The sequence below is a fragment of the Corvus brachyrhynchos genome, unplaced genomic scaffold, assembly GCF_000691975.1.
Source record: "Corvus brachyrhynchos isolate BGI_N302 unplaced genomic scaffold, ASM69197v1 scaffold34, whole genome shotgun sequence".
Lineage (NCBI taxonomy): Eukaryota > Metazoa > Chordata > Aves > Passeriformes > Corvidae > Corvus > Corvus brachyrhynchos.
In genome coordinates this window covers 1,562,615-1,575,921 of record NW_008238126.1, presented here as the reverse complement: position 1 = coordinate 1,575,921, position 13,307 = coordinate 1,562,615, and the positions used below count along the sequence as shown (strand labels likewise).

Sequence of the window (13,307 nt, the reverse complement as noted above, 5' to 3'; positions counted from 1 at the left end):
GCATCTGCTTCTATTGCTGTGAGCATGACTTCTTCATGAAATAAAGTTGGGATTGGGGGTTTTTTTAGCTGATACTTGCATATAAAACATGGTTTAGTTCATGTGACAGTCCAGGCACACAAAGATAAGTGCTTGTATCTATACATAGGATGCTTTAAGAGCAGTAGTGCACTAGAGAAAATATACCTAAAAGAGAGCATGCCTAAATGTACTTTTTAAACTTTTTTCTGGGTAATAATTGTACATCTTAGTTCTGTAAAAATACTTTAAAATAATTGGAGTTTTAAAAAAGATGAAATTTAAGCTGTGCATTATCAGTCATCCTTCAAAGAATTCTGTGGGTTTTTTGTTGTTTTTCTTTTTATTCTTACTGACACCTGTATGGACATTTGTAATAAATGGCAGCTGCATTTGGTTTATACTGTGCAAAAGGAAAATAAAATTTGAAGGGGAAAAATTGGAAATTCAAAAGAGGAAGGAATTGCAGAAATAAGCAGGGAAAATAAAGTACTCTTTGTTAATATAACATTAAAAGAGAGGAAAGTATCCTAGAAATAGAGGAATATCGTGGAAGAAAAGACACAGTTTAAGAGAACTGTATCTGGTTATAGATGAGAGGAAATAATTTTATGATGGCTTTATAAAGATTAAATATAATGATGTACAGACCCCCCAGCTCTGGGTGCCTGAGTGCAGGGAAGTACTTCATTGAGTATAAAATGTACTTTGCCTTTCTCCTGGATCCCTGCAGCTGGGCAGAAATAACTTCCCTTTCTAACCAGGGCTTCAGTGCAGAGCAGGTGCAGTTCTGGACTTGTTGAAGACATTCTGCATTTACTTTCTGATCTTGAGTTGTGTCAGAACTGCCACATCCTCCTGCTGCAGTGCAGTGACTGCCTCTGATTTTTCAGTTGTTGTGCATGGACAAAATAGTGTTTGTTGCCAGAGTGAGGCATATTTTGGCCTGTTGACAATTAATTCTCTCCTCTGCGTTGTAATCCCTTCTTTCTGCCTAATTAATCTTGATACCTTTCCACATATAAAACAAATATTAAATGCCTCTAGTTAATGTTGCAAACCTGCACTCATGATTTATAAATGATGAATTGAGACCTGCTCGCATTCAGTTTCTTCAGAACTTCATGAAGGTAATTACTTCTAGATGGAGGAGAGGGCTTGCCTCTCCTTTTATTTTGAAAAAATGTACCAAAATCAACTCAATTGATTCAGGTGTTTAGTTGAAGAAGTAACCTAAGCACCAATTAGCAGTAATATTATTTTCTGTTTCAAAAATCACCACAGCAGCTGTGTTTAAAACTTAAACAGCTCTTTCATGTTTCTGAAAAATAGCAAAGTGATTAATAAATTCTAGCAGTATTAAAAAGCTTTTTGGTCAAATAAATTGTGAGTGTCAAAGCCTTGTAAAACTGGATTGATGAATTATACAGCACTGTGCCTTTCTCTGTTTGAGTAGTAAGAGTTTTCCAAGCTTTAAACTCCATGTTTTGACTAGTAAAGAAAAACAAAAAAAAATCCCAAACAAAAAAAACCCCAGATGCAAACCAAGAAAAAACTCCCAACAGTACTAACTGATGTAATTGTTGCCTATAAGCTTCCTATTTAACTTCTGTCTCCGTAAGTTCACGCTTGGAATCCTGCTTTGAGAAGCACAGTTCTGGAAGTTCGAGTCATCCCACATAGTGCTTTGGCTTGGATCTGAGTGGAGTGCGTAAATACTTGGCACTGATAATCACTTAGTATCACTAAGTCACTAATCACAAAGCTGTGGTTTGTGTTTGTTTTTAGCGATATACCTTGGAGCCAGTTGGGTTTCTTGGGATTGTTTGCTGTACCCACTTTGTGCGCTCTTGTTTGTTTTCACAGACAAATGCAGGAAATGAACCAGACATGGAAGATGAACAAGTTTGCTGTGAAGCACTGGAGGTGATGACCCTGTGTTTTGCTTTGATTCCAACGGCACTGGATGCACTCAGTAAAGAGAAGGCATGGCAGACGTTTATCATTGATTTACTATTGCACTGTCACAGCAAGTAAGTTTTGGTGTTGTTTTTTTATTTTCTTTTTTGTATCACATCTATTATTTGACAATTCAAAATGAGTATAAAGCCTAAATGCAGAGCAGTGGCTTCAGCCTGTCTGAAGTTGTCACGTGAAGCATTGGGGTGGATGTTTTCAGAAACCATCCAGGTGGAAAGTTGTTATATGTTATTAAACTTGGTTGCCAGTGCTTTATCTGTGACTAAAGAGTTAATTTTAATTTACTGTTGTTTCATGAATATTCCAACTTTTCATTGCGAGAGATCAGAAATTAGTAGTGTCTTCAGCCTTTTGGTACGTTTTAAAGGGATTCAGAATGTGGTGCTCTCAGATGAATGTGGTCAGAATTTGAGCACTGTGTTTTGGAGTTTTTGACTTTTCTAGATAAACAGGTTGAAAAGTCTTACATTTAGGAATATTTGCCATACCGAAAGCATCAATGGTATCGTCAGAGCATCTCGTTACGGTGAACTCTTTGCACACACTGGTGAAACTGTGGAAGGTTACCAGAAATACCTCAAGCTTTATTAGTTTGCAGCCTGTGGAATAGGGTATTGAATTTTCAGTTTCACTAAAGCTTGCTTGTATCACGCATTGTATGGAAAAATAATTTAGATTGTCAGTACAAGAAACTAGCTCTGAGCTCTTTTCTCTCACATGCCTGTAAAACTTGTGATATGTATGATAATGTCACTTAGAATGGTGCAGCTGTTCATTGTTACATGATAGAATAGCATAAACATAAGTAGAAACAGAAGACTGCTTTGTAAATGAAGATGGTGAAGTTGAACTAAGGTGCTAAAAAGTTCCTCTTCTGGATTAATGTGGAAACAAATCAGTGTTTGTAATGCAGAGAAGGTTTAGCAAATACCAGACAGAACTGAATATCCTTCCATGACAATTGTTCTCTAATCTCCTACATTCAATCAGAGAACAATGTGAGCAAAAATATGCATGTGAGAAAATATTTTTGGTGCACCATAAAAGACAAGGAAGATGATCAAGTTCAGATCTCACAAATAGGATCTTTCTAGAAAAGATCAGATGGATTGTTTGTTTTTCAGAGTTTGAGATTGGGACTTCTGTTCCTCAGAGCATAACCATGCTACCTCTAAATTGAGAAACAGAATGCAAAATTAATACTAAATGCTAGGGCAGTTTTTTTCCCCTCCAAGATAATTGATTTTGTAGTGGTGTCCCCTGAGTGCAAGATAATTGATTTTGTAGTGGTGTCTCCTTAGTTAAGAGGAGATAGCTGAACAGCTAATCCTAAATAATCGTGGAACCCAGAAGTAGTTTGCTGATTTCTGCAAAGTGTTTGGTGGCCACATGTATGTGGCCCAAATAAATAAAAATTTTTGTGCTGGTGTAAAGCAATGGCACTTATACCCACTGAAGAGACTGTTGTCTGTTAACTATACAGAAGCCTGTGTCCTGGAGCACTCAATAGGGCAGGATTCAGGTTGGCAGCTCTAAGGGAGGTGCTTGACCTCCAGCTGTTCCACCTGCTGAGTGCAAGTTCATCATGCAGCTCATGTCCTGTGTGCCAGCTCTGTGCTGTCATCATGTGTCTAAAACAGCACAAGATGCCTGTGCTTAGGCAGCTGCATCCCTCTCATGATTCCTTAAGAGCTCTTAGATTGTTACAGCTTCACAAAAATGTAATACTTGTGTTCAAACATTGCATGCTCCTCAGAAACATAACAGTGTAAGGCATGTGTTCGCTTGGTTACATTTCTCACATTAGGAAAATATCACCTGTATCTATTTCATTCTGCCTTTAAATGCACAGACTTGAGGAGTGTCTGTGTGATGTGTCCCAAGCATCTGATGGATTGTATCTTAAAATAACTTTCTGTGAGATGTTCTACAAAAATGTCAGCTCAGCAGTCAGACCCCATAAAATGTCAATTATTGTTAAGAACAAAACAGACCAGCCCCGCCGCACGGTCTGCTGCAACTCAGAGCAGAGTAGGAGAACTTGGAAAGATCAGAGAAGGGTGACAAGGGAGATCAAAGCTCTGCAATGACTTCCATCTGAGGAACAGCTGAATAGCTGGGGGCACTTCATATTGGAGGAGAGATGAATGGTGGGAGGAGAATACCACAGAGACCCTTAAAATCAGAAGTAGCAAAGGGAGAACAAAGGAAGAACTGTGTTTCTTTGTGTAAGACCTTCTTGAACATAACACTTAAGCAGTGCAACCCTTCAGTTTGGAAATGGTTTGAGGGGTTCTTTTGTGAACTTGTCCAGTGAGGGCTATGAAATACTGCTCTTGGTAGTCTTCCTGAACCACGGATTGTTAGAAGCTGAGAGAACATTCTGGAGAAGTGTCACTGCATGATTCCTTCTTCTTGTGCACTTTCCTTTGTGCATGGTAGCAGAGATGGGGTGCTCAGCCAGGTGCATCTTTGCTCTGACCTCAAGGTCATCCTTATGTGGCTTTGAAACCACAGTTAACCACACATGAAAAAACTCTGAAAGGAATAGGATTCTTTGGTGTGCTTTCCACCCTGACTCCATGGACACAAAACAAAGACAACCACACCAAGCAGACTCTGCAAAACTCAGTTTTTCATATGCTGAGATACTTTGATAAAATCGTTCATTCAGCATTCATTTGTAGTCTCTTCCCACACAAACAGAGTTGTTCCTAACAGTTTTTACAAGGCATACTGCTCAGACAATCCTACTACTTAAAAGAACAGGATTTGGGATTTGCCTTAAGTATTTTTTTTTACTGAACCTTATCCATTCCCGCATTGCTCCAGTGATTAGATTAGATTCTGAGGTGGAAAATTTCCTTTAATTATAGCCACTTGAATTTTCAGGAGGGTCATCATCTCTCACATCTTACTAATGATAAATTTTGATCACTTCAAAGATACTCAGCAAACTGCTGCAGCGACACATAAAAGCAGTTTTACTGGAATAGTTCTGGTTTGTCTTACGAGGTACAACTGGTGCTTGATTAGAAAAAAAAAAATGATTTGGGATTGCAAATGGTTGTGTTATGCAATATTTGCTGGCAGTTGCGAAGGTGTAGTGGTGTTAGGTGTTTCTAAGTTTCTTTTTCTTTAAATATTTGATTTGTGGAACAGGTTTTGTAATATAATTAATGCATCTGAAATTTCACTGCAAGGAGAAACAATATGATGGGTAGTGAATAATTAAACTATTCTCGTTTCTTACATTACTTTCAGTTTTAGAAAATGGCATTAAGCAGATAAACACAAATTTAATTAATGTCCTGTTTGGATAGGGAGATTGAATTTAATGTTTCTATTAAATTATTTCCAGAACCGTTCGTCAGATGGCACAGGAGCAATTCTTTTTAATGGCTACCAGGTGTTGCATGGGACAGAGACCTCTCCTTTTCTTCATTACCCTGCTGTTTACTGTTCTAGGGGTAAGTTTTCAGAGATAAAGTCTTCAATATGGGAGTGTCTGTAAAAAGTAATAGGGCAAAATACCTGCAAGAAAAGACGAATTGCTATTAACAACAGTCACTAAAATATAGATTCCTTCTGACCTACAGGCAAGCAGCACAGATGATTTCCATTTGAGCTAGATCAGGGGAAGAGGGACTCTTGTATTTTCTGATAAGAACATGAGCAAGAGGCTTTAATGTCTGCATTTGATCTTTGGTGATTGCTAACCTTTAAGTAAAAACATTAGCAGCTTAGAGTGATACCTACAGTTACTGCCTTCTTCTACTGGTCCTGCCAGGGCTTTTCAGTTCCCCATGCTCATGCCTCTCTTGAATGTTTGATTGTAAGTTTTGATTTGGTTTTCTTTCTCCTATTCAGGTATAGAAATTGCTACTAAAATAGTTGAGAAGCCATTCATTAACAGCTAAATACTATTGTAAACTTCTAAAAGGTTAAAAATCACCTTACACTTGTTTTCTTTTATGTTTATTGCCAGATTTAGGGGAAATATGTTGGTGTTGCACTGTAAGTAGAAGCGTGTATAAATTCTCATTTGCTTTTGGTTTACACAGAGCACTGCAAGAGAGAGAGCTAAGCATTCTGGAGACTACTTCACCCTCTTAAGACATCTTCTTAACTATGCTTACAACAGTAATATTAATGTACCCAATGCTGAAGTTCTTCTCAATAATGAAATTGACTGGCTTAAGAGGATTAGGGTAAGTTTTAGGATCAGTTTATTCCTGATAATTAGGTTTTTGCTGCTTTATTGTAAAGTACAGTTCTGAGCTTGGTAAATATTTGCTGTTTGGAGTATCCTAACTTTCTCTTAAATGGCAGGATGAAGTAAAAAGAACAGGGGAGACAGGTGTTGAAGAAACTATCTTAGAGGGTCACCTTGGAGTAACAAAAGAGTTGTTAGCATTCCAGACACCTGAGAAGAAATACCATATTGGTTGTGAAAAAGGAGGTGCTAATCTCATTAAAGTAAGTTCAAGTTTTTTGACCTATGGAGGGGAATTTTTGTCTTTGTGAGGTTTTAGGGGTTTTTTTGGGGGGTGGATGTTTGGGGGGTTTTTGTTGTTTGTTTTTACCTGTAAATAAGTCAAAAGAAGTTTCACATCTTGTGGTCTGTATCCATAAAAATACTTTTAATTGGAGTTTAATGTTTTCTTCAAAAATAATTTTTAAAATTCCATGTTTCATTCATGAAGTGTATTTAACATTCTCATTTTACTGTATTCCAGTATTTGACAAACATCACACAGAGATAGTGAGCTAGATACAGGGTAGTCCTGTACAGGACTGCTTTCCTTCATTACCCCTGTAATGTCTTTCCCGCACACGTTCTTAATTAGTGCTGTTAATGCTTAGGGCAGGTTTGAACAAATGCATCACATCTGAGCATCTCTTTAATCAGACTTGTTTTGTTTGTACTTCTGATATTATAGAACAGGAGTGTTGGTTTTTCAGCACTAATTGATAAAGACCTTTGTAGATAATACTGGTTTTGCAAAAGAAATTTTTTATCAATCAAGAACAGTACAGATTTATTTTTAACTTTAAGTGGGGAGGTGGTTTGCAGGGAACCACTTTAGAATGGAGTTCTTCTGTTCTAAATTTAAAAGCTCATTGTGGTGTTGGTCTCAATTTTTACTCTTACTTTGTTTTTAAGTACCCCTCTGGTTCTCAGACATTCATTTATGTAATAGCCCTTACTCTGTTGTAAAATAATTTCCATGGTAACAGGTGATTTATTGTCTTTTTTTTTCAGGAGTTGATAGATGATTTCATCTTTCCAGCATCCAATGTTTATCTACAATACATGAGAAATGGAGAATTGCCTGCTGAGCAGGCCATACCAGTCTGTAGTTCACCAGCTACTATTAATGCTGGCTTTGAGCTCCTAGTTGCACTAGCAGTTGGATGTGTGCGAAATCTCAAACAGATAGTAGACACGTTGACTGAAATGTATTACATAGGTACAGCAATCACTAGTATGTAATACTTTTAATTATCTATTTTCTACTCTTTAATGTATATGTCATGTATAGGTTTTGTTTATATTATCCAGTGAACCAAATGCTGGGTTTTTTAGTTCATGGTTTGTTTGTGGCTGCTTTTAATGTTGGAAAATCAGGCTGTCAGAATCTAGAAGAGTTTGCCAGTGTAGCCTTTGTTTTTCTTTATGCAGTGAATGTACCGACTTGCATTCCAAGGCACCATCCAAATTCCAGCCCCAGTCACTTGCACAGCCTGACCCTTCCTATCTCAGTCTCTGACTACTCCCCTTTGTCCATACCAGCTCCCAGGAACCTCATTCTATCTGTATCTTCTACTTCTGTCTCATCATTTCAGGCTCTTCCTAACCAATCCCAGAGCCTCACCAGGTATCTTCAGCTTAGTTTTAGTGCCAGTCTCTTGATTGCTCACCTGATTTGTCATCATTGTCCACACACAGGCACAGGTCCACTGTTCTGTTTCTCTTTTTAGTTCTGAACTCATTCTCTGCTTGTCATAGTCCTTTTTCAGGCTCCATTTTGGCCTTGACTCTGCACAGCTCTGCACTGAAAGAACTTTCTCCCTCTCAGTGGAGGAAGATTGTAGTGATTGCAGTCTGTTAGTGCTTCAAAACCCAATAGTCAAGTGAAACTTGGGCTAATTTTCAAAAGGATGGCAAAAGGCTCACCTTTAGCATAGATTGTTGTTATCACTAAAATCTTGTAAGACTTTTTTAAAAATGAACAAGCAGGAGCATATTTTCTCCAGCTCTATATGGTATAGCAAAAATGTTTTGCTGTAATACTAGCAGGGAAAGGGAAAACAGAAAAAAACCACCACCAACAACCAAACAAAATCCAAACACCATCAAACCAAGAAAACCCAAGCTCATATGGTGAGAAAGGCAGGGAGAGTTGGAGTTGTTCAGCCTGGAGAAGAGAAGCCTCTGGGGGTACCTTATTGTGACCTTCATTACTTAAACATGGCTTATAAAAAAGATGGAGGAAAACTTTTGTACCAGGGTCTGTAGTTATAGAGGACAAGAGGCAATGATTTTAAACTGAGAGTAGATTTAGACTGGACACAAGGAAGAAGTTCTTCACTATGAGAATGCTGAACAGGTTGCCCCATTGTGGATTCCCCGTCCCTGGAAGTGTTCAAGGCCAGGTTGGATGGGGCCCTGAGCAATCTGGTCTAGTGGAAGATGTCCTGACCCATGGGAGGGGGTTGGACTGGATGATCTTTAAAGGTCCTTCCAACCCAAACCATTGTGTGATTTAACAGAAGGTTTAAACTCATAGCATTTACCAAAACCATAAGCAATTAAAAATAGTATCCCAAGGTGGGAGTTGTCCACTACCTCTCCAAATGGCAGTGCTACTTGCTTGAATGGTGCTATCAATGAGTCGTTTGAGGTTTTTCAATCTTCTTCTGTTTGGTTCCATCACAGATGAATAAATTAAAAGGATAGCTTTATGGTTTTCCCCTCTGCCTCATCCTTTCTTCTTCACTTTTTTTCTACTGGGAAGTAGTGTATTTCTTATCACCTCACATTTAGAAGGATTTCATGGCGTTTCATTCCACTCAAGTATTTGATAAGCACAGTAGAACACCAGATCTCTGTGGTATGTCAGACAGAAGAGAGAACACATGTATGAACTGTGCATGCTCTGTGATTCATACACCAAGTCTGCTTGTAAATATGCATGCTCTCTTATATCAGAACTTTTTGTGTTAAAACTGCAGAACAGCAGCTTAGCATAGGAAACCTGTGATTGTAAATGTTCTTGAAGAGATGTCAGGAAACCTGAGAGAGAAGACTCAGAAGGAAAAAATATATATCAAGTTATATAGATAGCATTTGCTAAAATTGTTTCCCATCCTGGCAAGTAGAAGTGGGGCTTAAGTGAAATAATGTAAATTTTTTAAGGATTATAAATTTTTGAGGGTATTATAATTTTTGAAAGGCTTATAAAGTGGTTATATATTCTGTATTCATTCAGCTGAATTGTTCAGCTAAGAAACTTGCTGGTATTGAGGAAAGACTTCTGTTTCACATATAAATAGACTAAATTTTTGTCTGGCCACCTCTTTAGTTATGCAGTAGAAGAAAATGTTACAACATTAAGACTACAGATAGAACTGTCCTTCATAGAAGTTGGGTTAATTTTAGCAATTAAGTTTTCTGATGGAACATTGTTTTTTATTAAATTGCAGTGTGATACAGACTAATAATAATTTTATGCAACTGCCCTTTGTACTGTATGAATGTCCTCTTTATTTTGTAACAAAACAGTTCTTTGACCACATTCTGCTGTTTTCTCTTAGCCTGTGAAGCGCTCACAGAATGGGAATATCTGCCACCTGTTGGGCCTCGACCGCCAAAGGGATTTGTGGGACTGAAAAATGCTGGTGCCACTTGTTACATGAATTCTGTCATTCAGCAGCTGTACATGATTCCAGCCATCAGGAATGGGATTCTTGCAATTGAAGGCACGGGCAGTGATGTAGATGATGATATGTCTGGGGATGAAAAGCAGGACAACGAGGTAAATTTAATTAGATAGAATTACCTAATCTTTAAATTGTAATTTTTTTTTTTTATGAAAAGGTCATAATAAATTTCTGTTGCCAATCAATTACTTTGATTTCCACTGATATCCATGGGGAAAATAGGATAATCTTTCATACTTGAATAGGTTCACTGTCAGAGGGGCACTTGAGAAGATCCAGGTGGCAGTGTTTCCAGAATTCCTCCTTGTGGTTTTGTAGTGGAGAGCACTGCACCTTATTTCTGCCACCACGACTCTGTTAATGCAAACAAAGACAGTATTTGGGTTTTCAGCTGAGAGTGTGAAACGCCTTAGATTGTCAAATTAAACAAAGGATGCAACTATGGGACAGCTACATATGAAAGTGAATTGCACAAATTTTCTTCCGCTTTTCAGAGCAATGTTGACCCACGAGATGATGTGTTTGGTTATCCACATCAGTATGAGGACAAACCAGCACTGAGCAAAACTGAAGACAGAAAAGAGTACAATATTGGTGTTTTGAGGCATCTCCAAGTAATTTTTGGTCATTTAGCAGCTTCCAGGCTACAGTACTATGTACCAAGAGGATTTTGGAAACAGTTTAGGTAAGTAGAAAATGGAGAATTGATGTTTGTTCACTGGACCACTAAGTACAACAAAACTAATCATAGTAGAATGGCAATGATGTAAAGTGTAAATCAGCAGAAGCTGTGCAACTTTATATGCTTTTTCACCATTCTGTAGAAGTCTATTAATACATTTAGGTTTACAGCAGGATGGTTATTTTGAATTTTAGCAGTTTTTGATAGTGAAACACTGAATTAAGTATGAAGTTATACACAAGACCATGTTTTTATACTTACCAGATAAGTGTCGGGGAAAGAACAACAGGGCGCATAGTACATCAAAAACGAGTAGTTTGGCTCTTTAAGGAGGAGGGATTAGTAGCTTGAATAATTTTTTTTTTTCTAAAAGAAACTATTGGTGAACAAAACAAAAAATATTTGACGAAATGTGCTTTCATTTTCAGACTTTGGGGTGAACCTGTAAATCTACGTGAACAACACGATGCTTTAGAATTTTTTAATTCCTTGGTGGACAGCTTAGATGAAGCTTTAAAAGCTTTGGGCCATCCAGCAATGTTAAGTAAAGTTTTAGGAGGGTCCTTTGCTGATCAGAAGATTTGTCAAGGATGCCCACATCGGTAAGTGTTGAAGATTTTAATCCTTTTTACAGAAAAACAACCCGTGTTTGTATCCCTATAAAAGTAATTAGAGTCAAAGAGTGGGTTTTTTAAGCGAATAGATTTTGCTACCTTATTTTTTTCTGCAGATGAACATTCGTTTGTCTACAGGCACTTAATCATTATTGCTTCTACTTACAGATTGTATGTGAAGCATTGTGTATTGATCAAGGCAGGAAAGAAAAAGCTTTTTCATGTTAAAAGTGAAAACAATTATAGGGGCCAAATGCAATGTAGAAAATTTTAATACCTGGCCAAAAATTGTTTCTGTCTTTGGTTTTCCATAGTGTGTGTTTAGAGCTGAGCCAAGTAGGAATCTTGAGTTCCAGTGAGTAAAACTGTTCATACTCACTATGAACATACTCACATACTCACTTACTTAACCTCTAATTAAGGACAGTGGTATAGGAGGTTCATCTTTGTCTTAAGGTTCCTGCTGTATTTGTAGTTAGCTTTAAATGTGAATACTGAAACTCAGCTTTGTAGAAGGTGTGTAAGAAACCACCCATGCCAAATCAGACTGCAGGTCTGTAGCTCACTGTTTTGATGATGGTTATTAATGAAGGAATAGAACTAGGCATTGTAAAGTTGTAATTCCCTAGACTTTTTAATCTATCTCTCTTTTTGAGATGGATGGTTAAAATTGCATGCAAAATTCAGGATGGCCTAATGATCAACTTATGCTTTTTTACATCTGGCTTTGTTTTATTATTGTATTTAATTTCTGTCACTATCAGTTGGCCTTCCTACTGTTCAGATCATGCGTGATTCTTTAACAATACAGATCTCTGTATGTTGCCATTGCAAATACTCTTTATTTTGAAAGCTGACCATTTCCTTTAGCCTTCAGTTAGCAATTAAAAGACAGGGAAAAATGATACAAAAGGATTTTATTGAGGTAATCTTTCAACTTCAATTGAGCTAATGTATGAATAAGAAGAATTTGTAAAGTGAACATCTTAAGTTTCGTGGGTTACAATGAGTGACTAGAAGTGCGTTGGAATACTGCAAGGTAAAATGATAGCACTGATTTTACTTTATATGCAATGGGTAATTAAATGGCAGATGCAGAGGAGAAGCAACATGAATTACCATTCATTCCTGATATTATGTACTATCCTGAAGTATTTTCTGTGTTTTTGGAGCTCTACTGGATTTGCGTAGTTGTGCTTATTAATAAAAATGTTACCCTGATTGTAGTTTAGGGAGGAGAAAACTCATGGTAACTAAACTGTGGATTTGTATATGGCAAATTAACAGCCTTTCTATATTTTATAAGTTATTTAATGGATGAATGAATATTGCTGTTGGTTGAAGTGTTTCTAAATATTTATTTATTCAGTCTTTGAAGGCTTGATTGCATATCAGGAAAGCAAGCCCTTCAGGGTTACACTGGAATAGATGCAGCTTTTTAAATTTATTCATCACTTCTTTATCTTTAAAAACAAAAAGTTGTTTCCAGGATGTATCAACTGGTTGTCTCTCAAGCATTGCTGGTTCATTGCTAGAGATTTGTTTGTGGATTATATTTAGAACACAGTGTGAAAGCCAGTCATAAACATGCAAAAAGATTTTATAAAGATGGCGGTTCAGAGATTTTTACATAGAAAATAAAAAGACTTTTTTTTTGGTTTTTTGCTGAATTGGCATCTGTTTTGAACTGTTGTCTTTAGGTGTGATACAGTATTTGTGTTTATCAGTCTAATTCCTGACCATAAAAATGTGGTGTGCAGCTACTGTAATGTAACTGTAGGAAAACTGCAATAAAAAAGAGTTCAGTTCTTGTACTGCTTACGCACTGTAGCACCTGTAAAACATAAGCAGTTGAACACGTTCCTACCTTTCTCATACATTTACCTATTCATTCCTAGGTATGAATGTGAGGAATCCTTCACAACTCTGAATGTAGATATAAGGAATCACCAAAACCTTCTCGATTCTTTGGAACAGTATGTCAAAGGAGATTTATTGGAAGGTGCAAATGCATATCATTGTGAAAAATGCAACAAAAAGGTAATGCTTCCTTATATATTAAATTT

At 37.1% G+C, this 13,307-nt stretch overlaps 1 protein-coding gene across 4 annotated transcripts in view; it reads left to right on the top strand.

Moving 5' to 3' along the window:
- Positions 1-13,307, top strand: part of USP9X (ubiquitin specific peptidase 9, X-linked) — a 79,691-nt gene that overhangs the window by 44,987 nt on the left and 21,397 nt on the right. For 3 of the 4 annotated variants that reach the window (XM_008633025.2, XM_017733451.1, XM_017733450.1), the window contains exons 25-33: positions 1,885-2,051; positions 5,360-5,468; positions 6,063-6,209; positions 6,331-6,477; positions 7,265-7,487; positions 9,820-10,040; positions 10,440-10,630; positions 11,056-11,229; positions 13,140-13,281. In XM_008633025.2, the coding sequence (XP_008631247.1) occupies positions 1,885-2,051; positions 5,360-5,468; positions 6,063-6,209; positions 6,331-6,477; positions 7,265-7,487; positions 9,820-10,040; positions 10,440-10,630; positions 11,056-11,229; positions 13,140-13,281 (1,521 nt within the window). The remainder of the gene's footprint in view (positions 1-1,884; positions 2,052-5,359; positions 5,469-6,062; positions 6,210-6,330; positions 6,478-7,264; positions 7,488-9,819; positions 10,041-10,439; positions 10,631-11,055; positions 11,230-13,139; positions 13,282-13,307) is intronic. The other variant, XM_017733449.1, reaches the window with a different exon arrangement.